The following is a 25,975-nucleotide window of genomic DNA, read 5'->3' as shown; positions in this document are numbered from 1 at the left end:
GGAGTCCAGCCTGCTGTCGGCAGTGATAGGAACTCAATGAATATTTGTAGAAAAGGGAGGGAAAGATCAGGCTGTTAAAAATGCAACTTCTTTCTCGAAAAATTTCAGTGTGGATTAGATGTGTATGATGAATGCTACAGGGCCCCCTGTCATGAAGTTTACAATTGTAGCTCAGGGCTCTCGCCCACATTGTTCATTTGGTTGTTACCGAGGGTCTTTCTCACCATATAAAAGTGGATGTTTGTCATGGGGTCCACCAGTATTAGTGTTCTTCCAGTTCAAGGTTTGGGTGCCTAGAGCAAAAGCAGCAGCAGCAGTCGAGAGAGTGCTTGGCGCACACGCTGGGCCCACTCTCTGTCATGTACTCTGTCAGTCCACCCCAAGATGGTGCCACTGACTCACAGTTCTCCTGTACAAGAGTCTCGGTGTGAAAATTGGTAACTTGGAAAAATTATTGAAGGCACATCTTTATTCTTTAAGCTCAGTTTTTATCAGGGGAGAAACTTCACCAGTTTCTGAATTATCCAATTTGCTCATGGGAAATGCGTAAGGGAAATTTGGGGTCATTATGTTGACGTGGTTGCATATATTAAATGTGGCATTTCAGTTAGACTGGTAGAAGAGACAGTTAAGCATAAAGAGAAGTGAAGAAGGTAAACCTATTTGTGTTCAAGTGAGAGCAGGCACCAGAGCTCTGGGTCATGGCAGTGATGATGGCCTCCCTCCCAGGGACTGTCCTCTGCCCTCGAAGCCCGTATCTCTACAATTGCAATGTGACAGCTGTAGTTGCTTGGGATGATGTCCTCGAGTGGTGAAGAACCAGATGCACTTACTATTAGTACATTTTTTGTTTAAAATATAAAAGTGGAGACTAGGAACATGTCTTGGTCAGAGAGAGTGTTTGCCAGGCAAACATGTGGACCTGAGTTGGGATGCCACGCACCCTTGTCAAAAGCTGGGCACGGTGACAATGCACTATAATCCCAGTGCAGGGAGGGAGACAGGAGGGCCCCTCACTGCTATCCAGCCCAGCTAGTCAGTCTGTGAGAGCTGCAGGTTCAATAAAAGACCTCTTTCACAGTGTAAGTTGGAAAAGAGTTGAAAAAGATGCTAATGTTGACCTCTGGCCTCTACACGTATGTATACACATACAAACACGTACATCATGCACACAAAACAAATGTATTTTTACAAGCAAGATCATTTCCAAATGGTTTTTGCTGGTTTTGGAAAATGAATTATGTGGAAACTTTTTATATTGGGGGCAGCTTCTTCTAAAGATGCTGATGCTTCTTCAGGACCATCCACGCAACTCACAAGTGCGTCACGCCATGCTTGTGCTGGGGTAAAGTTCATCAGTGTTGGTTTAAGTTGTACCTTAGCCACATAACTAGTCAGTGTTTCAGCTTAATTACATCTGACGTCATAGAAAAAGCCCGTGGGTTTGTCCAACTGCGACATCAGTGTATGTTTTCAGAAGTCACCCTCAACAATTGTCATTTGCATTTTAATCTACATTAGCAAAGATCTTATACATTATTATATGCTTTTGTTTACTTGCCCTTTAAGATGCCCAGTAGCTCAGCATAGCCCGGAACTCATTGTGTTCCCTAGCTTACCTCCAACATTAGGGCTGTCTTCCTACTTTGCCCTCTCAAGCATTAGAATTACAAGTGTTACATAGATTATGTAGCCACCATCGTCAGTCAAAATGAATGTCTTTCTGCCCTCAGTTACACTGTTTAATCAAGGCCACCCACTACCTGTCTGCCCCGTCAGATAGGTAGCTTCCTTGCACGCCCCAATAACTTACCAAGTATTAGGAGCTGTCGTCAGAGCCAGTTCTGTAGGATGAGAAGTCCCTGCCCCTGGTTAGCCCCTGGTGTCTTTGGCATTCCTTCAGGTGTTAGGTCCTTCGATCCTTAATTTTTTTACCTAGTTTAAAAACAGAAAAAGCTTTTCTGTTAATTAATTTGCTGAATTCTTAAATACTGACCATTTTCTTTTTTTATGTGTTTTCCAAATGTTCTATCATAACATGTTTCAGAATAGTAATGACACTGTTAAATCAGATTGTGCAGAATCAAGTTTTGCTTGTAATTGCTATAATATACTTTCTCTTTAAATACAGCTTAATGATGCTGAAAATAAGTATAAGATTTTGGAAAAAGATTTTCAGCAGTTCAAGGACCAACAAAACAACAAACCAGAAATACGGCTGCAGTCAGAAATAAACCTCCTCACCTTGGAAAAGGTAACTATGTCAGCTTCTGTCAGTGTAACTAGCTCTAGTGATCAACTTTTAAAGTCACTAATAAATGCATGTGCATACGACTCTGTTTTAATATAGCACAGCAGAGAAGGCAAGGTGTGTGACACTGGTTGTGTTTGAATTGGATGTGTGCTGTCAGTTACAGTTTGCATACATAGAGTTGTGAACAGAAGTGACTACCATAGCAAAGAAGGAATCAAAACTTGTCAGAAGGTGAAAGACCAGACCCAAAATCTGAGTAGAAATGTGTAGAGAAGAAGGGTACACCAGTGTTCTGTTCCCTTTACTTAGGGTACCTCTGCTGCTAGCATCTGTTTAAATACCAGGGTGTAGTGAGAGGAATCATTCTGTGAATGTCTCTGCCTTAGCACTGAGGCTCGCTTTTAGCGTTCCAGTTCAGACTGTACAGTAAAACAACTTTTTAGTTGTTTTTTTTTTTTTAATTCCTTGTAAGTCTTTTTGGAACCAGGAGAGGGCATAGTCTTATCCTGAAATAGTAACTGATAAAAGCATAGAAGGCCAGGCAGTGAAGCAGTGTCTGAAAGTGACTCTCCAGGTGCCAGTGTCTCCCTCCCTCCCTTCCCTTCTAAATTAACACTAAGATACAGCTTTGCAAAATCTTGATTCCTTTTGCTATTATAAAAATAAATCATTTATGTGTTTTTAAATTTGTATTTATGTGTGTCTGTGTATGTGTATGTGTATGTGTGTGTGTGTGAGTGTGTGTGTGTGAGAGAGAGAGAGAGAGAGAGAGAGAGAGAGAGAGAGAGAGAGAGAGAGAGAACAAGCACTTGAATGCATGGGGCATGCATGAATAGTAGAGTATGGAAGTCAGTTCCCTCCTTCCCCTGTGGGTTCCAACATACTTCATTCCCTGTTTCTCTGCTTTCTGAACCACCTCAGAGCACCTGCACCTCAACCCCGTTTTTCACTGTTTTCGAAACCAGGTCTTACCTTGCAAGATGGTCTAGCATAACATTTAGGCTTAGACTGGCACCAAACTGGCAGTGGCCGTCCCAGTTCCTGAATTATATTTGTGAGCCATTGCACCCACCTTTGTGAATTTTCTTTGACCTAGAAAATATCTTTACATAGTTTATAAATTATTAAGGATTTTTAAAAATTTTATTATATATGAGTACACTGTCGCTGTCTTCAGACACACCAGAAGAGGGCATCGGATCCCATTACAGATGGTTGTGAGCCACCATGTGGTTGTCAGGATTTGAACTTAGCACTTCTGGAAGAGCAGTCAGTGCTCTTAACCTCTGAGCCATCTCTCCAGCCCTTATTAGGGCTTTAAAAACTTAAAATATGGAAAGCATATGTTTTAATGGGACATTTAGAGCTTGAAAATCCATATATTTAAAAAAAGTCAACATTTTAATCACAGTAAAAGTTGGGTAGTATTGAATAACATTTTGGTATGTAGTGTGTCACCACTCTTAGAGAAATAAGAGAGGTAGGAAAAGCAAGAGCAAAGGTGTTTATTGTTCTTGGGGTACTCTAGACACTGTTGCGCGGTTTCAGAGGTGACTTTGAGGAGTAAATGACCACGAATGACCACGAATGACCACGAATGACCACGAATGACTCAATCTAAAGGGAGTCATTTGCTGTTTCATATTGTAGCAGATTCAAGCCGGCCTCAGATAGAGGTAAAATCTGAGTGAGCTTTAAGACTTAGGCAAGAGTCAGGAGCCTAGGCAGCTGGGCGAGGAGACTTGCAGAGCACATGGCTAGCAGTAGGTTTGTTGAACCCTGAGCAATGTTGAGCAAGAAGGACAGAGATTACATTTTGGATCCTAGGCAAATAGCTGTAGTAAATTTTTCAGTAGAGAATTAATTAGTAGCAGTTTGCAGAACTTACAGACATACTTAAAAACTGGGATGGTAAGAGACACTTACAGTTGAGGTGAGCAGAGAGAAGCTTGGGCTGCATAAATGACAATAGGAATTGAAAAAGGGAAATCTGAAAATATTTCAAGGGATGAATAGGTAGTTCCTTGTGATAGTTTAGATCTGGGAATGGACTCAAGACAAAAACGAATGCTGTCTTTGGTAGGGGAATGGGAAGTTTGTCTTCTGCATTCTGAGTTGACTTAGGTCTTGAGCGTTTTGAGTGGTCTGTCTCCTTTCAGGGATATTTAACCTGGCTAGGGTGTGTGACCTGAGTCACGGAACAGTGAAACCCTAAATCAAATGACCAGTACAGGTGCAGGTCCACCTGCCCTGCAAGCACGGCTGATGTAGGAGGCCGAGAGTGAAGGTCGGTTTCAAAATAGCAATCAAAGTCCTGGAAATCTATGAGAATGTGTGTCCCATAAATGAGAAGGACGCTCCCCTACACATACCTCAACAATATGGCTGCCCGAACAAGGCCTGAACAAAGGCAGCATAAATAGACATGCCACCTTAGAAGGGAGATCTCACCGAATCCTACCCATACACAAAGAACCACAGGCACCTGAAGACTGCTGAGAAAGGGAGAGATAGCTTCTCCCGGGATCATCCCCCAAATTAGTTGTCTAATACAAAATGGTCAGCTTTGGGACTGTAGACATACAAGCAACAGTAAATGGATCCAGCTGGTTGTTGTTGGGGTGTGTGTGTGTGTGTGTGTGTGTGTGTCTGTGTCTGTGTGTCTGTGTGTCTGTGTGTCTGTGTGTATGGGTATACATATATATTTATTTATATGTATATATGTATTTATATATATATATTTAACAATATTTGAGAGGGAGTTGAGGAGTTTTTGAGTTTTAGTAAATAATAAAAGTAATTAAACCAAAAGAAATTTTAGTTACATGTATTATTCTAGGAATTGGGTCCACATAATTCTTTAGAATCACAAGCACCATATTCTTAAAATAAAAATTAGGGATTATTGATAGTAATGAATTTGTGTTTCAGATTTGCAGGTAAGTTTTAGGAATAAAATATGCAGAATGATGTGTGTGTATAATTATGATAGTATGAATTATTTTTATATTTATGCAAAACTGGTGGAACTGCTTCGTTTTTACTGTTAGAGCGGGTCTGTTAGGCCTCATCCTTGATCTGGCCCCAGATGCAGACCTTGTCCAGGACCCATATGCATGCTCTCAAAGACTGTCTCTACTCTTCTGAGGTATGGCCTGTTGTTAAATTACCAAGTGATGTGTATGAATCACTGAGCACAAGTAGAGGGATTATCTCCAGTAATCTCAGCAATATCATTCAACTCAAGATGCTTGAGACTGGTTGTGAAATGTCAACACATCTGAATCCTAGCACTGGGGATTTGTAGAGCAGGAAGACCTCGACTCCAAGTGTCATATATAACTGCAAAGAGTGCTCTGGCCTTTGTGACGGGACTTGGCAGTCTACTCTTCCTGTCATTTTATTTTGCTCTAAGTTTTCTAACATTCGAATTTTTATAGTGTCTTCATCTTTTGTTTTTCTGTAAAACATTTGGAGTTGTATGTATGCGAAAAACCTAAACTTGATATTAAAAACTCAGCTAGTTCAGAGTGACAATGTTTTGCTGTAATTCGAGCAGATTATTACATTATCACTTAACAGTAAAGCTGTCTTCTGGCTGCATGGCTTTGTTTGGTACATGGTTAGAAGCACTCAGTGAGTACATTCCAGAACACAGCCAACTTGGCTTTAGTTCAGGCACAACAGATTGCCTGCTGCAAGCATAAATAACCAGATTTTTAATTGAATCACTTTAGTGTTTTTCTTTATATATTTCAGGAAAGATAGAAAATAAAAGTGAAATGTGTGTTATTAAGGAACGTTATTTTTCTTCCTCTTTGGTTTATTTTAACATTCTTAAAATATTTTTTCATTTTTGACTTTGCACCTCTTAGTAAATTGCTTTTTGATAAAACATTGCAGCGTTTCCAGTGTTCTGTGGTTTTGCCAAAAGTTATGAAAGTATCTCTCCAGCCCTCCTTGTTACAAGACAGAATTCCACTTAATGACAGGCCTACCCAAGGAAAATTGGCCTTCTGAGGTTGGAGTGCCAGCTGACACGGAATGTTAACACTTAGAGCTGCTTTTTGTTAAAAATGAATGTATTTTTCACTCTGTGTAATATACACGTTTAAATACATTTATAGTAACTGTCTAGAAGTTAAAACTAATTCAGTTCTTTTTAGTCTAGCCTGCAAGGCAATAAAAATAATACTATATTTTAAACAAGAAAATGTTCATGTGCCATAATATTTATAGTAAATTATATAACAGCTTTAGACAATGTCATATGTCATGCTGTATAAACTCTTTTCTTAAGCCCGACTCTTTGTATATATTATCTTTCAGTGATTGCACACAGTGGGATAGTGTTTCACTTGATACGATTTTAATCACTGTTAGGTTGAACTTGAAAGAAAGTTGGAGTCTGCAACCAAGTCTAAACTGCATTACAAGCAGCAGTGGGGCCGAGCTTTGAAAGAACTTGCCAGACTCAAGCAGGTACGTGGTTGAGAGCTGACTCTGTCTTCCCATCATCACTTTGTAAGTTTCATGTTTGACACTACTGTGTTAGAAACCTATGTTGGCCTCTCCAGTGCTGTGGTCTAAGATCAGAGGCTTCGGGTTTATTTTTCAATGTGTTCTATGCAGAATCATGTTTTCACAATTGAAAGCTGAAACTTTTATATCTTTTATTTTTAGTTGCCACAATCTTGTTTGAAACGATCAGCTTAATCTTACTTATAAACAACGGCTTCTTTCCGTAGGATTCACTTTCATTAGGGACTTTTCTAGGGGACCATTTTGGGGTAAACTAAATTTAGCATTTCTTAATATTTAAGAGCCTAACATATTTAAAATAATTTTCCTACGGAGATACAATTACTCAATTATGAAAGCTGTCATGGAGAAATTTTGCATAATTTTAAATTTAAAAGACTTCATAGTTATTTGAAAATCCTTGTTGACATTTTCCTTTCCTAGACAACAAAGTTATTTTCATCAGAAATTAATCTTAATTTGGGCCATAAGTTTTTAAATGGTTAAGATCCAAGAGAATACAAATGAGGCTTTTACTTTGAATATGACTTACTGGACCTGTTGGAAGATCATGAGTATTACGCCAACTTAAAAAAAAAAAAATCAGCCTTATTCTGAATGAAATCTGATACATAGTGTCTTTCAGATTTTTTTTAGTATGTTTCCATGATATTGTATTATGCACTATTAGAAATCTTTGTGATACTATGCACAAAGTTCTTTGTAAAATTCTTACCATCTGTTTACAGAACTGCCAGACTGGGTGGGAATTAAGGAGTTGTAGAGCATGTCCCAGAATAGCTTATAGCTGTGTTGAGATTGTGGGCAATAAAAGTAAGGATTAGAAACTACAGTGGGTAGACTCAACTCCTATGTTCTTTATTTGAAATTGGACCAGAAATATTTTGAATTTCAGATTTTTTCAATATTTTATAATATTTGCATATAAGAAAGGAGATACCTTGAATGTTATATCCAAATGTAAACACAAAATCCACTTGTGTTTCAGTTGGACATTAATTATATAGTCAGGAGGTAGTTTTTTTCTTCACAGTATTTTTAAATATGCTTGTCTCATGACCACAGTGCTATTCTCATCATGCTATAGCTCTAAAGTTTTGGATTTTAGATTTATATTTTGCATTTTCAAAATAGCAATGTGCTATTTTAATTCTGGCAGGCCTAGTGTGGACATTTTGCACAGTAATAAGTTCTTCCTAAATGTAAAATCCTATGCTTGGTATATGTAGGTAGGTAAGACATGGGCCTTGCCCTCTAGAGAGGTGAGAATTCAGAAATAAGGAAGAACAGTTGTAGCAGTTAGCTGAGCACTATTCAGAAGAGAAAACACATTTGTTCAGGACGACTTAGGGATGGTGTCTGAAGGGTGGGTGGCTTCAGATGGACCTCTGGAGTTGAGTCATTAGCATCTTAATAGCAAATCTGGTTGTGATGTAGCCACAGAGTAGAGGAAATGAAGGGACTCCATGGTTATCACAAAGAATCATGAAGTGAGAAAGCACAATCCCTTCTTATTGGGTACAGGACTCTGCATGTTAAAGGTTCCCAGGAACAAAGCCTGGAAGCGTAGCAATAGAAATGAGACAAGAATCTGTGAAAGATGACGCTGAGGGCCTAGCCAGAGATTCCGGGAAGGTTTTCCGGTTTGGGAAATACAATTTAAGAAACTGGCAGAGACAAGAATACAGTGCACACCTGAAATCCCAACATTCTGGAGGTTGAGGCAGGAGGATTGCAGTGAGTTCGAGGTCAGTTTGGATTACATAGTTCCAGGTCAGCCAGGATTTCATAACAAGACACTCTCTTTTTTTTTTTTTTTTTTTGACAAGAGTAATGGTATTAAATGAACCAGTATTTTCTTTTTTTTTTTTAATTTTTAATTTATTTAATACTTAATAATAATTCTTTGGTTTCCGGGCAAACATCCCCCTCCCCCCGCCCTTCCTTATGGGTGTTCCCCTCCCAACCCTCCCCCCATTGCCGCCCTCCCCCCAACAGTCTAGTTCACTGGGGGTTCAGTCTTAGCAGGACCCAGGGCTTCCCCTTCCACTGGTGCTCTTACTAGGATATTCATTGCTACCTATGAGGTCGGAGTCCAGGGTCAGTCCATGCATAGTCTTTAGGTAGTGGCTTAGTCCCTGGAAGCTCTGGTTGCTTGGCATTGTTGTACATATGGGGTCTCGAGCCCCTTCAAGCTCTTCCAGTTCTTTCTCTGATTCCTTCAACGGGGGTCCTATTCTCAGTTCAGTGGTTTGCTGCTGGCATTCGCCTCTGTATTTGCTGTATTCTGGCTGTGTCTCTCAGGAGAGATCTACATCCGGCTCCTGTCGGTCTGCACTTCTTTGCTTCATCCATCTTGTCTAATTGGGTGGCTGTATATGTATGGGCCACATGTGGGGCAGGCTCTGAATGGGAGTTCCTTCAGTCTCTGTTTTAATCTTTGCCTCTCTCTTCCCTGCCAAGGGTATTCTTGTTCCCCTTTTAGAGAAGGAGTGAAGCATTCACATTTTGATCATCTGTCTTGAGTTTCATTTGTTCTAGGCATCTAGGGTAATTCAAGCATTTGGGCTAATAGCCACTTATCAGTGAGTGCATACCATGTATGTCTTTCTGTGTTTGGGTTAGCTCACTCAGGATGATATTTTCCAGTTCCAACCATTTGCCTACGAATTTCATAAACTCATTGTTTTTGATAGCTGAGTAATATTCCATTGTGTAGATGTACCACATTTTCTGTATCCATTCCTCTGTTGAAGGGCATCTGGGTTCTTTCCAGCTTCTGGCTATTATAAATAAGGCTGCGATGAACATAGTGGAGCACGTGTCTTTTTTATATGTTGGGGCATCTTTTGGGTATATGCCCAAGAGAGGTATAGCTGGATCCTCAGGCAGTTCAATGTCCAATTTTCTGAGGAACCTCCAGACTGATTTCCAGAATGGTTGTACCAGTCTGCAATCCCACCAACAATGGAGGAGTGTTCCTCTTTCTCCGCATCCTCGCCAGCATCTGCTGTCACCTGAGTTTTTGATCTTAGCCATTCTCACTGGTGTGAGGTGAAATCTCAGGGTTGTTTTGATTTGCATTTCCCTTATGACTAAAGATGTTGAACATTTCTTTAGGTGTTTCTCAGCCATTCGGCATTCCTCAGCTGTGAATTCTTTGTTTAGCTCTGAACCCCATTTTTTAATAGGGTTATTTGTCTCCCTGCGGTCTAACTTCTTGAGTTCTTTGTATATTTTGGATATAAGGCCTCTCTATCTGTTGTAGGATTGGTAAAGATCTTTTCCCAATCTGTTGGAAAAATATGGAACGCTTCACGAATTTGCGTGTCATCCTTGCGCAGGGGCCATGCTAATCTTCTCTGTATCGTTCCAATTTTAGTATATGTGCTGCCGAAGCGAGCACAACAAGACACTCTCTTAACTGGAGCAGAGGAAGGAGATAAGATTTGCAAATGCGAGCGGGCGTTATAGGTTTTAGATTTAGAAATATGCATCTTTCTGGATTTGATTGACCTAAAGTGATGGAGTCCTTGGCAAAGGAGCAGTCTGAAGCTGTGTAAGGTAGAGCTTGGAATTCTTATGCTTAAGATGAGTAGCTTATAATAGAGAAGAATTTAGTGATGACGTATAGTGGTGTTTTTAATCCTATCATCCCTAGATAGCAGATGACAAAATGGACTGACAGTTGTCATGTGTGCTCAGGGAGACACTGAGTGATAAGACTTAGACCGAAACATGAGCGAACTCATCCTGTTGCAGTTTCAGTGCCTAGATGACGAAGGATTCCCACAAAAAGCACTGGAGCAGAAGTGCCGAGTCAGCATGTCTAGGCGGAAGCATGTTGTCAGCCTGCTAGTGAGAGCAGCACTGAGGAGAACTGCCTGACTTTGAGGAAGAAACAGCTAGACTATAAAGTCATAATGCTCTGGTTTCATACTGAAGCAGAGGGAGGACTTGTAGGACAGGAGAGTGGGGAGAAAGTAAATAGAAGCATGCTACTCCCGAAAGGGCCTCTCTCTAAGATGTCCAGACTGCTGTTGAATCTACAATTCTCCTGCCTCAGTCTCCTAAGTAGTTAAGATTGTAGGCATAAACCTCTGCATCTGGCTGAGGTAGGTTTTAAAAGAAAAGGTGGAAGCAGAAGGCTCAAGGATTCGAGGCTTTCCTTGACTCTGTGGCTAGTACAAGGTCAGCCTAGGTCAGCCTGGACCAGGAGAGGCCCTGTCTTGCAGGAAAGGCTGTGTGTCTTGGGGGTGGATCGGTGAGTAACACGCTTGCCAAGCAACATGGCAGCGTGAGTTTGAACACCAGTGCCCATCTAAAGTAGGCCAGGGCTGCTGCAGGGTCCTGTCAGCCATCTTGGCTCTGGAGAAGCTCTTTCAGAAGACTCTCAGTGCTTCCTGGACAGCCAGTCTAGCCACATTGGCAAGCTCAGGTTCACTTTGAGATGCTGTCCCAAAGAAATCCAATGGAGAAGACTGAGGAAGGCACTGATGTCAAACCCTGGCCTCACCAGCGTGCATGTACGAAACACTCTTAGGAAGGAACAAAATGAAGCCAAGGGATTATAAAATCTCCCCTTCCCAAAATTCCTCTTTGCTAATTCTACTTCCTCGCATCTTGGTATCCTCTGGATCTTCTCATTCACCCTATTTCCTATTTACTCTTTCTTCTTGTACAGTTTTACCCTCGGCTTTAAAAAGAAAAAAAAAAAAGGATGTTTATTATTTGTTCCTAATAAGAGAGGTATCACTTTCAGAACTTTCAGATTTTTTTTCTCTTGAATTGCTGTAAATTAATAAGGAAAGAAAAGTGTTGAATTAATACTTCTCCAAAACTTAGAGTCTACTAAAGAAACTGAGAGCACTGGGGCTGGGGTGATGGCTCACTGGGTAGCCATACTCACGCTGCAGGTGAGGACCTGAGTTCACTCTCTCAGCGCCCACACAGAAAACTGTGGCCATGTGTGCCAGGAACCCAGGCTTTGGAGGATGGAGGTAAGTCCATCCTTGGAACTTGCTGACCAGCGAGCCTGGCCCAAACAGCTCTCTGCTAGGTCAGCCAAATACCCTGTCTCAATATAGTAAGGAAAAGACTCACCTCCCAGTGACCTGCTCCGCCCTCCTCATGTGCATGCACAGACGTGGGTATTGCACTCACGTGTATGCACCACACACATGCACACACACACTAAATACTAATCTAGAAATAACAGTCAGAATGAGTGCAATGTGTTTAGTGCTTGCTTAGTTTGGACTAATTTTATCCTTTATCCTGTAAACTTTCTGCTTTAGAAACATTATAAACAAGTTTTGAGATCACTAGGAACCTTTGATGTTTTGCAGGCCATACTGAGATGTGGTAATTTAAGAAGGGCAATAGCCCTTGGGGTCTTCATAGTGAATTATGCTATGCCACTAACAGTTTTTGGAAGATTAAAATTAATAACTTAATTAAATTGGCACATTTCACATGTGTGAAAATTACTTTAAAATTTTCCTCTAAAACCCTTTATTAAAAACACATTTATTTCGTGTTTGAAAACAAAATTGGAAGTGTCTCTCTGCTTTTGTTCAGAGAATTGTTTGTGCAACTTTTTGTTTAAATTGGATTAGTACCATGTTAATTTTACATTGCCTCTGGTGAATAGCCACGAGGCTATACTCTCTGCCAGTAATTTGTCACATTGAATCCCTCTGGAGGGCCATAGAAAACATTTATGTAGTGCGGATTAGACGGTGAGAGCCATATCTTAGGTTGTTAATAAATGTTAATGACAAAGCCCAGCTGGTACGGCTTGAGATAAGATCTAATGCCTGGTGCCCATCGACAGAGCAGTGTTTAAAGAGAGCCTTCCATTACTCAGAGGCAACCTGGTATCGTCAGTTTGTGAATTAAAGAATTGTAAGCTCTTGATTGTGTAGAAGAAAACTTTCGTTTTCAGCCTCAACCCAACTTGTAAGTTTTCTTCCGCTGTTTAATAACTGATGGCAGCAACTGCAATAATAAATAGTCATGGCATGAGGGGAGCCCCACTGAGAACCACAAGGACACAATTCTCTTATATTTTCGGTTTGGAATCTTGGGGTATTAAAACTACTTGTTTGATATGCAGGGGCAATTTAGTTTCCTTTTTCCTCTTAATGGAAATACGCTGTAGAAATATTTTTAAACAGTACCTAAATAAATGCTTGAATGATTACAAATACCTAAGATTGTCTGCATTAGTTTTCATGTTCTAAATGAGAGTGATACCAAAGCCCCTTCTAGAATGTAGATCTGTAAGCAGAATAAAAAGCTGCATTGTTTAAAAACAAATGAATAATAAGCTACAAAGCATGAATTGGTCATAAGAATTTAACATTTTCACTGTGCTGCATACTTTAAAATTCTGTATTTGTTCTCAGGACAGGAAACAGAACTAAGACTTTATTTAGTAGCACGTGGGTCCCTTACCATATTTGTGCACAGTAGATGTGTTTAAAACTAAGCCAATATATTTAGTTAAAACAACACAGACTTCATCGGCTGACATCAGCACTATCTTGTCCAGCCTCTGCTTATCCACTCAGAGTAATTAATTTGATTAATTTATAAGTAATTTAGCCAAGGATGGGGATGTAAATCTTTGTTTAAGAAAACAGTTGGAGGTCCAAGTCTTGGTTAAAAACTGTGTCTTGAAACCATCCAGGCCCTCCTACCGGCTTGTCAGCTCTGGGTTATTTTCAGAAAACTGGACTTGAGTTCCTTAGTTTAGTTCTGCGTTTTTCCCACAGACTTAGATGGTATGTGTGAGTGGGAGAGTAAGTGGTGGCCACTTTGTAGCAGCTGTTTAGTCTACTGGATGCATGTTTACATCTCCTTTCTGGATTTATAGGCAGCCAGGGCAGAATAAAGATTATACTCACTTGATTGAGGAGCCTCTAGCCCAGAGCACCGGGCAGGGGGAGCATTTGCCCTGGTCCTGGCTTTTGCGAGCATGTGTAACTGTTAACAATGCGCATGCCTGCTTTAGAATTCAAGGCATTTAAAAGATTTCTCAGGTATGTTTTAGAATAAAAATGTGTCAAGTTGGGGGGGGGGGCAGTGTTAAGTTCATTAGTAGCCTAAAGTTGAATAATCAACTTCTGTTCTTTTTTTTTCTTTATAGTCATACCTTTTCTCATTATTTAAAAACAGTGCAAATTTTTCCAGTTATAGTGGTACACATTTATAACCCCAGCATTCAGGAGTCGGAGGCAAAAGGATCAGTCACGAGTACCAGATTAGAGAGGACTTCACAGTAAGAACACTGGCTCAAAAATCTGTAGATGTAGCATTGTGGAATATAGAAGTAATATCAATTAATCTTTCCTTCCCAATTAGACATAATCATTTACTGTACCTTTGCCCAGATATTTTTCCTTTCTTAAAAATACCTTGCCCAAAGAATGTATTTATGGGTAGTCTGCACACAACGTGTGCACCCATGAGGACCCACACAGAGGTCACACATACTTCTTTCTGGTTGTTGTTAGTGAAGCAGGGCCTCTCAGTGAACCTGGAGCTCACCAGCTTGCTAGCCGGTCTCCGACTTCCCATGCTGTGGTATGGATGCACGGCACCGTGCCTGGCACCTCCCATGGGGAGCAGGATGGGAATGCCAGTGCAGGTCCTTAGGCTGACACAGAAGTTCACTTTACACAGCAGGCTTCTCCCCAACCTCTTATCTCTAACCTGCACCTTCTTCCTTTCCACTAAATACCACTATCCTGAATCTTTTCTTTGTAATTTCAGCACATAAGGTATTTTAAAAATATATCCAGGAAAGCCTGGTGGCTTAGAGCTGCTGTCTCAAGTCTTTGTGAGGATGGGGCAGGAAGAAGGAGTGCAAGGCCAGGCAGGGCAAGCTGGAGAGGTTTTGCGTCAGTCAGAGAGTGGCCTGTCTGTAGGATGTAAGGAGAGCGATGGAGAAGCACAGCCACCCCACCGCACCCCACCCCGCCCCTCCAGTGCACAGGCATTCTTCTACAAAACAAGTAAAGAGAGCTGGAGTAATCCAGGAAACTGGTCACCTCACATGTTTGCGCCTCTGTGTTCAGTGCCTGCTTAGCACTGGTCAGCTTTAAAATCCTAAAGACCTCTGGAGATAGTGTTAACTTTCATATGTTTTACTCTCTGGATACATGAAGTAGGATTCCATGAAATTGCACCACACTTTGTAGGTTTTTTATGTAATCTTTAGTAAAACTGCTTTTTACAGGTTTCCCTATAGTAAGGCAGCCTACACAGTTCTCCCACAAGTAACAGTTTTCAGATGTTTATATCCAAAAATAAAATTTCAGATACTAGAATACATTCACTTTCTTTTTTAAGTGTTACTAAATGTTGCTCACTGATTTCCTGAAGTGGTTGTGCTAATTTTACATTTTCAGCAGCCATACAGCGCTGAGGTGTGACTGGGAAGACTTGCCTGGCATGTGTGGCTCAAGCCCCAGTGCTGCAGACACCAGCACAAACGGTAGCACATGATGGCTCCTCTCCTTCAGTCTTGTCAGTGGCTGCCTACTATTAGACGCCTTAAAAATTTGAGTTTGATAAGGTTGATAATAGTATTATTTAGTGGCTTCAATTTTCCACTCTCCAATTTACTCCTGATTTTTATATGCTTACTGGCCACAGCAGTCCTTGTGGATGGAAAGCCTGGTCATCATTTGTTCAATAGAAGTCTGTCAAGGAGTAATGTAGATTTTAGAATAACCAACAAGTGTGAAATTGTACGATTTCTGTAGTCTAGAGAGGAATTGTCACAGAAACAGTGCTCTGGCTCAGGAGTGCTGTACTGCAAGTGAAATTAAGAACTAAAATTCATGTGTCTTAGGTGGATTAACAGCAGATTCTGAAAAACAGAAATAGGACATGGAAACTAGAAGATAGGTTAGTAAAAGTATTCAGATGGAAATAGGGAAAATGAGGGCGTAACCACAGCAAAGGAAGCGTTTGGTTACGGCTGGTGCATAGCTTTGTGTGCAGGCTGGTGGATAGCTTCGTGTGCAGGCTGGTGGATAGCTTCGTGTGCAGGCTGGTGGATAGCTTCGTGTGCAGGCTGGTGGATAGCCTCGTGTGCAGGCTGGTGGATAGCCTCGTGTGCAGGCTGGTGGATAGCTTCGTGTGCAGGCTGGTGGATAGCCTCGTGTGCAGGCTGGTGGATAGCCTCGTGTGCAGGCTGGTGGATAGCTTCGTGTGCAGGCTGGTGGATAGCTTCGTGTGCAGGCTGGTGGATAGCCTCGTGTGCAGGCTGGTGGATAGCTTCGTGTGCAGGCTGGTGCATAGCCTCGTGTGCAGGCTGGTGGATAGCCTCGTGTGCAGGCTGGTGGATAGCCTCGTGTGCAGGCTGGTGGATAGCTTCGTGTGCAGGCTGGTGCATAGCTTTGTGTGCAGGCTGGTGGATAGCCTCGTGTGCAGGTTGGTGGATAGCCTCGTGTGCAGGCTGGTGGATAGCCTCGTGTGCAGGCTGGTGCATAGCTTCGTGTGCAGGCTGGTGCATAGCTTTGTGTGCAGGCTGGTGGATAGCCTCGTGTGCAGGTTGGTGGATAGCCTCGTGTGCAGGCTGGTGGATAGCTTCGTGTGCAGGCTGGTGGATAGCCTCGTGTGCAGGTGTGGAGACCTAATCGACCTCATCCACCACTCCTGTCAAAGGTAGGTAGGTGTGTCGCATGCATCTGTCACCCAGTGTAGGAAGGGATGGAGAGAAGATCCCGTCGCCCAAGTTAGCTGATAACTTTTCTTAAGGTGGGAAGCAATAGAAGACACCCAGCACCGTGTACACACACACACACACACACACACACACACACACACACACACACACAGATTAAGAGAAAGTTTGAGACTACATATATAATTGAAGAAGTTTGAAATATACATAAAATAAAATATCATGACAAATAATACAAATATGAAGTAACAAAGTTCAAGTGTATGCAATATGTTTTGCTTTCTATAAGATTGTCACAGTCCTAATTCATACTGGGTTTTGTTAAATAAACATCTTACATTTTTAAGAAGAGACAGAAGAGCCCGAGAGAAAATTTGACATGAAAGAGTTGATTAAAAGATAAGAAGTAGGGCTGGGGATTTAGCTCAGTGGTAGAGCGCTTGAAGGCCCTGGGTTCGGTCCCCAGCTCCGAAAAAAAAAGAAAAGAAAAAAAAAGATAAGAAGTAAACAGATGAAAGGAATAGAGGAAAGATGGACATCTACACATTCCAGGTTGCTTTAAAACTAACTGAACTAAGTGCTTCCATAGAGAAAATATGAATTAGCCCACATTCCAAACACTCCAACAGTGTGCTCTATAAGGAACAGACACAGTTCAACACATTTCACAGGGATGCTGAAGTGTAAGTTAATAAAATTCAATAGCATGGGACATTTCTTTCGCAGTTTACTTCTAATAACCCATTGTAAAATCAAAACCATATGAGATTAGGAAATATTTGAACTCAAAATAATAAAAATGCAATATATCAGTGCAGGAAATGGGAGGAGGTGTGCTCAGAGAGGAATTTAACCGTAGCTGCACTACAAAATCAGGAAGTTGATCTTCTAGACATAGCTCAGGAGGCAGCTCCCTCAGAGAGTGTCTCCATGCATGAGGACCTGAGTTCTAACCCCATTGCACATATAAAAACATATCCAAATGCCATCCAAATTATTGACACCTGTTTGGGAAAAGATACAAAATAAAATTAGGACAGATCACTGTGTTATCTGTTAGAACTATCAAAAAGGAGAAACATCACTGACTCTTGTTCAGAGGCACAGGGCCAGGACCTTTCACAGTAACCATTCAGTGATGGCTGCCTTGCACATGGCTTGGCAATATTTTGTATTCCTAGAGTTGTGCTGTCTGACCCAGCAGCTTGAGTCTCAGATATAGAGCTAGGTAAAATGCATCCAAGTGTGTTCCGAGGGCGTGCATAGCCATCTTAACATTGGCAGTATTTATAGTCTGAACTGGAAGCTGCCCAAATGGTCCTCAGCAGTGCAGAAACTGTGCATTACTGTGAGTAATGAACTGAACAGGACAATACAATGACTCTCAAGTCAGTGTTAAGAGAAAGAAGCCCAACACAGTCATCTGGACATCACGTTTCTACAGAGCTCAGCACGATGAGCATAGTCCTGGCGTTAGAGTGAAGCTGGTAATTAACCGTTGGTTAGCGTGGGTGTTAGTGCCTGAGGAGATGGGAGAAGCAACTTTCTCATTACCCAGATGGTAGTTATGTGAGTGGTTCACATTGTGACAGTATAGCCCAATATCCCTAGTGTTTGACCAATGTTTTGTTTGCTATAGTCAGAAAATAATTTACTTAGTAAAAAAAAAAAAAAAATACATGAGCTGAGCATAGAGCACACACCCTTAATCCGAGCACTGGGGAGGCAGAAGCAGGTGGGTGTCTGAGTTCCAGGCCAGCCGGGAACAATAAAACAGTACAGACACAGAAGAGGCCCTCTGTTGCCCCTGCTGTCCTAAGGAAAGACTAGCACTTATCTGTAGAGAAGTAATGAGTGAACTTGGAAGTTCCCTGTTACATACTGGGGTCTTCCTGCAACACTGCTTGTCATAATAGAGTCTCTCCTACAAGGCATGGAATGGCTTCCTCCTATAGATTGTTACATCTACTTTAAAAAATTTTATCTACTTCTATGGAAGAACTGTTCATTTTTAAATACAAGTTAAGGTATATCATTTGATCCCATTTTTATTTTTATTTTTTTTAAAAAGATGCACTTAGATTTTCATATGAGCCTAGAGAAAATTTTATCACCTAAGCTGTGGTTGGAATTAGCGATCAGAGACTGTCGTTAGTTTTTGTAGGCACATGGTGTGAAGACGGGGCTCCTGGATGCTCACAGATGCCGTTCTTTCTGCACTTCTTCATGCTGACCAGCGGCTGCTCCTGCCCTCCTTTCTGATATACTGTGACTGTCCAGCAAACCCCAGGCCTCATTGGCCATGAGTTACGACATCAAAGGGAGAGAGAAGAAAGTTGGGCATTTCTGACTTTCATTTGGTCCAGAATTGGCAGCCTTTCATTCTCTCCCAAGTACTGTCCGTAAGTCAGTCCTATGATGTGGGTATATTTACAGTGGTACATGCCAGCTTCTTTGTGTCTTTTAAGAGGGAGCAAGAAAGCCAAATGGCTCGCCTTAAAAAACAGCAGGAGGAGTTGGAGCAGATGCGGCTGCGTTACCTGGCTGCTGAGGAGAAAGACACAGTGAAAACTGAGCAACAAGAACTGCTGGACATAAGGAACGAACTGAACAGGTACTGCCCTTCAGACGATTCCTTTCCCACCAACACGGGCCGAAAATGCAGCCATTTAATTTGGTCTTCCCGGGGGTTGGGGATCTGACTCAGTGGTAGAGCGCTTTCCTAGCAAGCGCAAGGCCCTGGGTTCGGTCCCCAGCTCAAAAAAAAAAAAAAAAGAAAAGAAAAGAAAAATTTAAAAAAAAAAATAATAATTTGGTCTTCCCTAAACTAAGAAGGGTACAGTGTCAGATGATTCAGAGATATGTAAAACAAATACACACCTATACATGTTAATGTTGATATGATATAAATCATGTTAAAAAGTAAGATTTATTTTTGTATGATCTACAGGTTTGATAGACAAAAACAAAATTGATCCTCACTTACCAAAACAGTATTTTGCATATAGCATAGTGCTTTTTAAATTGTCTTGTGTTTTAGAGATTTGTTTTTTATTACTTCGATTTATGTGTATGTATGTATGTGGGGTCCTGTGTAAATCAGAAAGGAATATTGGTTTCCCTGGAGCTGGTGTTAGAGGCAGTTGTGAGCCACCCAACATAGGTGCTGGGAATTGAACTCACATCTTCTAGAAGAGCAACAAGTGCACTTAACCACCGAGCCGCCTCCAGCTCCTTTAAATGTTTTATATGACAGCACATTTTGGAAGGTATGGGTCGTGTTATTTTGTCAATGAATAGCACCATCCAAGTTTATAACATGCTGAAGAGAATAATACATATTTAGCCCTTAAGCATGGCCTAGAGATGACCTTTACAATTGACTTTCAGTGACCTTCTAAGTTCTCCTAAGTAGTTGGACTCTGGGCCTACATTACATTGTCACTGCATTTTTTTATACATGAAGCTACCATAGACTATTGGATAGATACACATTGGGCATAAACTGGACCATGCTTCCCTGGAAGCTTCCTGTGGAAACCAAAATGTGATAGTATTTGGAGATGGAGTCTTTAGCTGACAGGTAAGAGAGTGGAGCCCTTACAAGGGGACTGTGGGGACTGTGTCCATCTAAGGATGTTACAGGATATTTGATCACAATGTGAACTCTGAGATTGTATTATTTACTGGAAAAAAGAACCAAACTGTTTCTGGTTGTGGTGTGGTTCAGCCCTTAGCACATCCTTTTACTCTTAAACGGTGAAGGTACAGTTGGTCTGTAGAAGGAAGCACCCATGTTTAAAAGTGATGTCTGTTGAGTGGTGACTCAGAGAAAGATGGACAGACTAGGACATGCCCACCTCTCATGAGAAGAGAGGGAAGGAAAGCTATTGAAGAGAGAGCAGGGAGGAAGTTTTACTGGGACGGTTGTACAGAGACAGGTTGCAGAGAATGAGAAGGAGCCAGGAGTTGAGAACAGATCGCCAGTGTTGGGGTGAGGCCAAGCAGAACAATACAGGAGAAACCAGATTGAGTCAGTCAGTGCGGAGAGGAGTTTGAGCTAGAACAGGTGAGTTGAGTGTGTTAGCACCCTATCTTGGACTCACTTTGAGTTACCCAGTCTCTCCTGTTTCACTCTGGTAGCCTAAGCCTGCTAAGTGTGCTGTGCCGTTAAAAATGTGCTTATCCTTTGAATAAATGAAGTCAAAAGTTCTCCTTTCAAAATCACTATCTAAAAAAACTACAGTAGACACTCAAATAGCAGAGTCTTAAACATTGTGATTTGATATATTTTCCTATGTATGCATCCATATGATGGGGTTTATAGATTAGACACTGTAATAAAAGTTATATAAACAATGGGCCTCTGCCAGAATACCTTGTGGTTGCACTTCTCATGAAGACATGGTGCCTGATAGGTGAGTGAGCATCTGAGTACACGCCCTCAGACGCCGTGATTGGTTGAGATGAACAGGCAGGGAGCAAATAGAGCTGGAAAAGGCTGATTGATGACTCAGCAGATCTACTGGACAGCCTGGGATTCCAGCACACCACTCCGAAGGGCATGTACTTTAAAACTTAGGAATTACTTATGTGGGGGCATTTTCCCTCTAATGCTTTTGGACTGTAGAGTACTATGGGTTAGTTGAAACCACAGGTAGAGCCATGCCCAGGCAGGATGTGGTGGCTTTGTTTAAATATGCTGTGTAGTAGTTCCTAACATGAAATGGCTGACGTTAGGGTTAAGGTGAAAACAATGCTACAGGTAAGGCAGGGGAGGACAGAGTTAAAAATGCTATCAATGAAACATGGGCTCAATAGGAAAATGCAGGAACCAAATGCAAGCTCTGTGCTCAGGTCTCTGCACACGAAACTGCTTACTGACGGTGACATGCACTGTCTGGGACCAGGTCTCCTGATTCTATTACTTCTCTCTCTCCCTAATCTATGTGCAAAGTCAGACACAGAATTGTAAGCAGTTCTTAAAGAACCAAAGTTATCCTAAAATATTCTGTTGCAAGGCTTCACATTCTTACTACTAGAAACACTGTTGACATTCCTTCTCCATTTTCAAAGCAATATCTGTCTGAAATGCCGGAGTGCCCAGACAGCATCTGCTCCTATCTCCCTCCAGAGGTCATCAGAATTATCACCAAGAGACACAAATATTTGCACCTCATGCCCTCTGGACCAGGTTTCCATGGTCACAGAGTTGCGCTTTCCTCTAAGTAATTAGAAGTAATTAGAGGCACAAGCTCTCGCAGGGTGCACTTTCCTTTTTGATTTGCTACGTGTGACCGAAGACAAGTAAATTTAAAGAAAATACTGTGTTCAACTAGCAAAGATACTGTGTTGAAATAACTTGAGGTAAACAACAAAGGATGGCACATCTGACTGATGGAGTGCTGTGACGGAGAGGCTTTACCGCACAAGACTTGCAAAAGTAGATGTGGTCAGAGTCAAAAAGCAGGCTATAGCACTGCATATTGGGCATCACCAAGACTCTGGACTAAAGAGACAGCCTAGTGCTTAAAGTGTGCACAGCTCTTCCAGAGGACCTGAGTTTGGTTCCCAGCACTTAAGTCAGGTGACCCACAATACCTACCCTTCCAGCTCCATGGTACCAACACCTTCTGATGGCAGCGAAGCCCAGGTGTACATCCCACGCACATTACGTACAATTACAACAAACTGTTAGCCAGGTGTTGTGGCGACTGCACACACCTTTAATCCCAGCACTCAGCAGGCAGAGAATGGTGAAGTTCGAAGCTAGTCTGGTCTACAGAGTGAGTTCCAGGACAGCCGGGGCTACACAGAGAAACCCTGTCTCAACCAATAAACAAACAAAACAACTTTTAAAAACTTTAAATATTTATATACTTAATATATAACTAACATTTATATTTAATAATAATTAAGATGCAGATATATGCATCTTAATTTAAAACAAAATACTCATTTTCTGGTTTCTGTGTTTGGTGCTTTTTTTTTTAAGTGACAGGAACTGAACCAAGGGACTTGAAGTGGCAGACAAGTGCTGTCCCTCTGTTAGGGAATGAACTGTGTCCTGAATCTGACTTTTGTGTTTGAAACTGTCTTGTACAACTCAGCTGGCCTGGAATTTGTGGTCCTCCTGCCTCTCGCTCCATGTGCCGTCTAAGGCCTGTTGTACTGTGCCTTACAGTTTGCATGCATTCTGTAAGTACGAACACAGCTTGTGTTTCTATAAATATGTTGCTTTTATCAGGTGGTAATCATTGGTCTTCGCTTTCTTACTAAAAATAAAAGTAGTAAAACTACTGAATTGTCTTGTTTTTAAATAGTGCTATTAAGAGTCAAAATAGTATTCTGTCTGCGACAGTGCTGTTTGCTCTTGATTTCCCAGGTTACGGCAGCAAGAACAGAAACAGTACCAGGACTACAAAGAGATTGCAAGTGGGAAACAGGGCAGCCCTCGGGGCTCTGGGCTGGAAGAAGGCCTGGATGACTACTTGACACGTCTGATAGAAGAACGGGATACTTTGATGAGAACGGGTGTCTATAACCATGAGGACCGCATAATAAGTGAACTCGACCGGCAGATCAGAGAGGTTTTGACAAAAAACAGTGCCAGTAATTAAATGCATTGAGGAAGTCTTTACAGCTACTCTAGGTCTGTGTTTTGAATTTTTTGTAAACTCCTCAAAAGCAAGGAAAACGGCGACTTTAGAGTGCTCTTTTTAATTTTTTATAAGCTGAATTTTATATATTACTGTATATAGTATTTATTTGATTTTACTTACGCTACCTCTCCAATGCTGGTTTCATTTGTAATTGTATTTTATATGCTCATTTAAAATGACTTTTCAGTGTTCTTCAGTTCAAAATCTATTGTTTGACTTTAAAAACAGCCTTTCAGAACTTATCCCAGGAGAACTGGCCACAGTAGTTCCCAGCTATATAAGTTTTTTATGTTGAGTCAAGAGAGTATGTGTTGCACTTTAAAAATGCTGTGCCCTGTTCCCTTTGATTGTAGATATCTTCAAATTAAAGCCAATTATAAGTGTAGCCATTTTTAAAAAAGCATTTATATGACCAGTCTTTTTCCCTTAACCTGTGGTATTTGCACATGACAACTTTGAAAATAAAGCAGTCACAGGCAGAAAAGCTATGTGACATGTTGGCTGACAAATTAGTCATTGCTTAAATACAGTTCATGTAGATTAAGTTTAAAAACAAATTCGGAATTTCACTGGACTCCATTTTAAGAATGTGAGAAAACAGCTTGTTCTGATCGCAGCCTCCTGCTCACAGCTGCATGAGGCTGGTTGTCGTTAAAATTGTAGGTCGCCTTTGTCTCTCAGTGGTGGCAGTACAGCTTCAGACAGACTGAGGAAACAGACACCTAGCGACATTAGCTGAGAACACCTTCCTCCCTCTGCAGTCATTCTGTTTTCCAAGAGGCAGTGCAGCGTGAGTCGTGTAAGCCGCAGAGCTTCCCTCCGTGTTCTCCAGACCACCTCAGCCTCATGGCGGCACTCATCCCTATGTCTGCACAACAATGAACAGGTTAGTGAGCAAACTCCCAGTTCATGTGCGATCTTAAAACATAGAAAGTAAAAATTCTGATTCCCCAAAATAACAGATGTAAGTGTATCCTTCGGCAAGTATGAGCTAATTACCAGTCACTTCAGCATAAGCAAAGCGGGTTACACGGTAATCTTCACTAGGTGTGTTTCTGGTTTGTGAAATTAAAGCCTCCATAGGAGTCATATGCTTCTTTTCTTTAATTTTCCGTCTTTGTCTTCTAAAAGCAACTGAGCAGTAAATCACAGAAAGGCTGCTGGGTCTGAGGGTGGTGAGACAGATGATCATAGCAGGGATTTGAAATATGAATTATGGTTACACGGTCCTGATTTTCTTGGTGACATGAATGGAGCAAAAGGATTTTTGTTTTAGAAGGTCCTGGCCCAATGTTGGTTCTTCCTCCTGTATCCTGTGAGGCCTGGAGCTTTTCAAACACTAGAGGGGGCCTAAGAGTAAGCAGAAGGACTTCTAAAATGTGTGTGTGCTTTGCCTTCAAGAAAGCCATCTTTGAGCTACTGTAATTTGACAAATAAAATCCTCACTGCGTGCATCCTTGAGGTTTGTGGTCTCTTTCTCTCTAAATGGAGTGGGTAAGGTGCTGGCCTCCTTGGTATGTTTGCTTCTTCAGGGCTAAATGACTTACAGTGAGGAGAAGCTGAGGTGTTAGGTTTCACTCCATCAGCAATAGCTAGCACATCCCTGCATGGTGCCTCACATGTTCACACCGATCCTTGTTCAGGAGCTGTCAGTGTGTGGGTGCAGCCTCAGCAGCTAGTGCGTGTCTCTGTGAAGTCTGTAGTTCTCACTTCTGAAGCAGTCACATGAGAAGGGTGCCTGGTGTCTGCAAGGTCGAGCTAGCACTGTGTCTGTAGGCCCTTTGAGAATTCCTTTACAGGGCTGTCTCAGTAACACCGATACTGGGGTGTAGGCTGAGTTAAGGATGTATTGAGGCTCTGTACAAACAGGAGGTCATATGATTTCCTCTCCTGACTGCCCTGTCAGATACTGCTGAGAGTCCATGGGTATGAATCGTATAGCTGAAGATACTAGAAAGTAGGTGGACCTGGCTATTACAGATTATAGGGAGGACTCAGACCTTACCAGTGTGGTCTTCTCCACCATTGCATCTGGCTTCCCTTACTGATGTTTGCATGATGTGTGTGGGGCGTGGTGCACTGTGCGTGCTGTGAGGCATGTATAGTGAGTGGCCAGAGAACGACTGTGTAGCGTCAATAATTTCCTTTCACATGGAATTGAGTTCAAGTTACCAGGCTTATATGGAAAGAACCTTTATCCTTTGAGCTATCTTGCCAGTTTCCCTAACACGATTTTACTTGGGAAAGTTCATTCATATTCCACATAAAGTCATTTTGAAGTCTATAATTCCATGGTTTTGTGTGTTTATAAGGTTATGCCAGTGTCATCACTATTTAAAGTAGTTTTGTTATTCCCAAAGAGAACCCCTATACAATGCAACTGTTCTTCATTTTCGTCTGCTGGCCCAAGTCACCACTAATCGATTTCTGACTCTATGAGTTTGTTTCGTGTAGACATTTCACATGAGAGAACCCCAAACTTTATATCTAAAATTCAAAGTTATTGCTCTCTCTCTTCCTTTCTCTGTCTCTTCTCCCTCAACTTCCCTCCCCATGCCCTGGATAAACTCTATTTTATACTAAAAAAAAAAAAAAATTCAAAGCTATTAACAAGGCTAAAGTGTAAATTTGGTATAGGTAGTTCCTTTAGTGTAAACCATTATCAAAAGCTGAACTGAGGGAGCCTCCAGAAGGCTGCTGAAGCATAGGCGCGCCTGTTCTTTTACCCGGCATCTCATATTGACTGTGACTGTTACAGAACACACAATGTTCCTGACAGCCATGCTGAGCGCCGTGCTGCTAGAACTGACCGCAGGT

The 25,975-nt window shown here is 41.5% G+C and overlaps 1 protein-coding gene and 1 non-coding gene across 4 annotated transcripts in view; one reads left to right on the top strand and one right to left on the bottom strand.

Annotated features, from left to right (window-relative positions):
* Cep120 (centrosomal protein 120) overlaps positions 1–24,617 on the top strand; it is a 62,115-nt gene extending 37,498 nt beyond the window's left edge. For 2 of the 3 annotated variants that reach the window (XM_063277302.1, XM_063277305.1), the window contains 4 exons: positions 2,132–2,254; positions 6,638–6,736; positions 18,965–19,110; positions 22,882–24,612. In XM_063277302.1, coding sequence (XP_063133372.1) covers positions 2,132–2,254; positions 6,638–6,736; positions 18,965–19,110; positions 22,882–23,116 — 603 coding nt within the window. In that variant the 3' untranslated portion in view covers positions 23,117–24,612. Of the gene's footprint in view, positions 1–2,131; positions 2,255–6,637; positions 6,737–18,964; positions 19,111–22,881 lie in introns of all 3 variants that reach the window. The other variant, NM_001191697.1, reaches the window with a different exon arrangement.
* On the bottom strand, positions 10,096–10,202 carry LOC120098424 (U6 spliceosomal RNA). Its single transcript, XR_005496585.1, has one exon. It is a non-coding gene; the product is annotated as a U6 spliceosomal RNA (small nuclear RNA).
* Positions 24,618–25,975: the final 1,358 nt, after the last annotated feature.

The sequence above is a fragment of the Rattus norvegicus genome, chromosome 18 (genome assembly GCF_036323735.1).
Source record: "Rattus norvegicus strain BN/NHsdMcwi chromosome 18, GRCr8, whole genome shotgun sequence".
In the NCBI taxonomy this organism is placed as follows: domain Eukaryota; kingdom Metazoa; phylum Chordata; class Mammalia; order Rodentia; family Muridae; genus Rattus; species Rattus norvegicus.
This window is presented reverse-complemented; position numbering and strand designations above follow the sequence as displayed.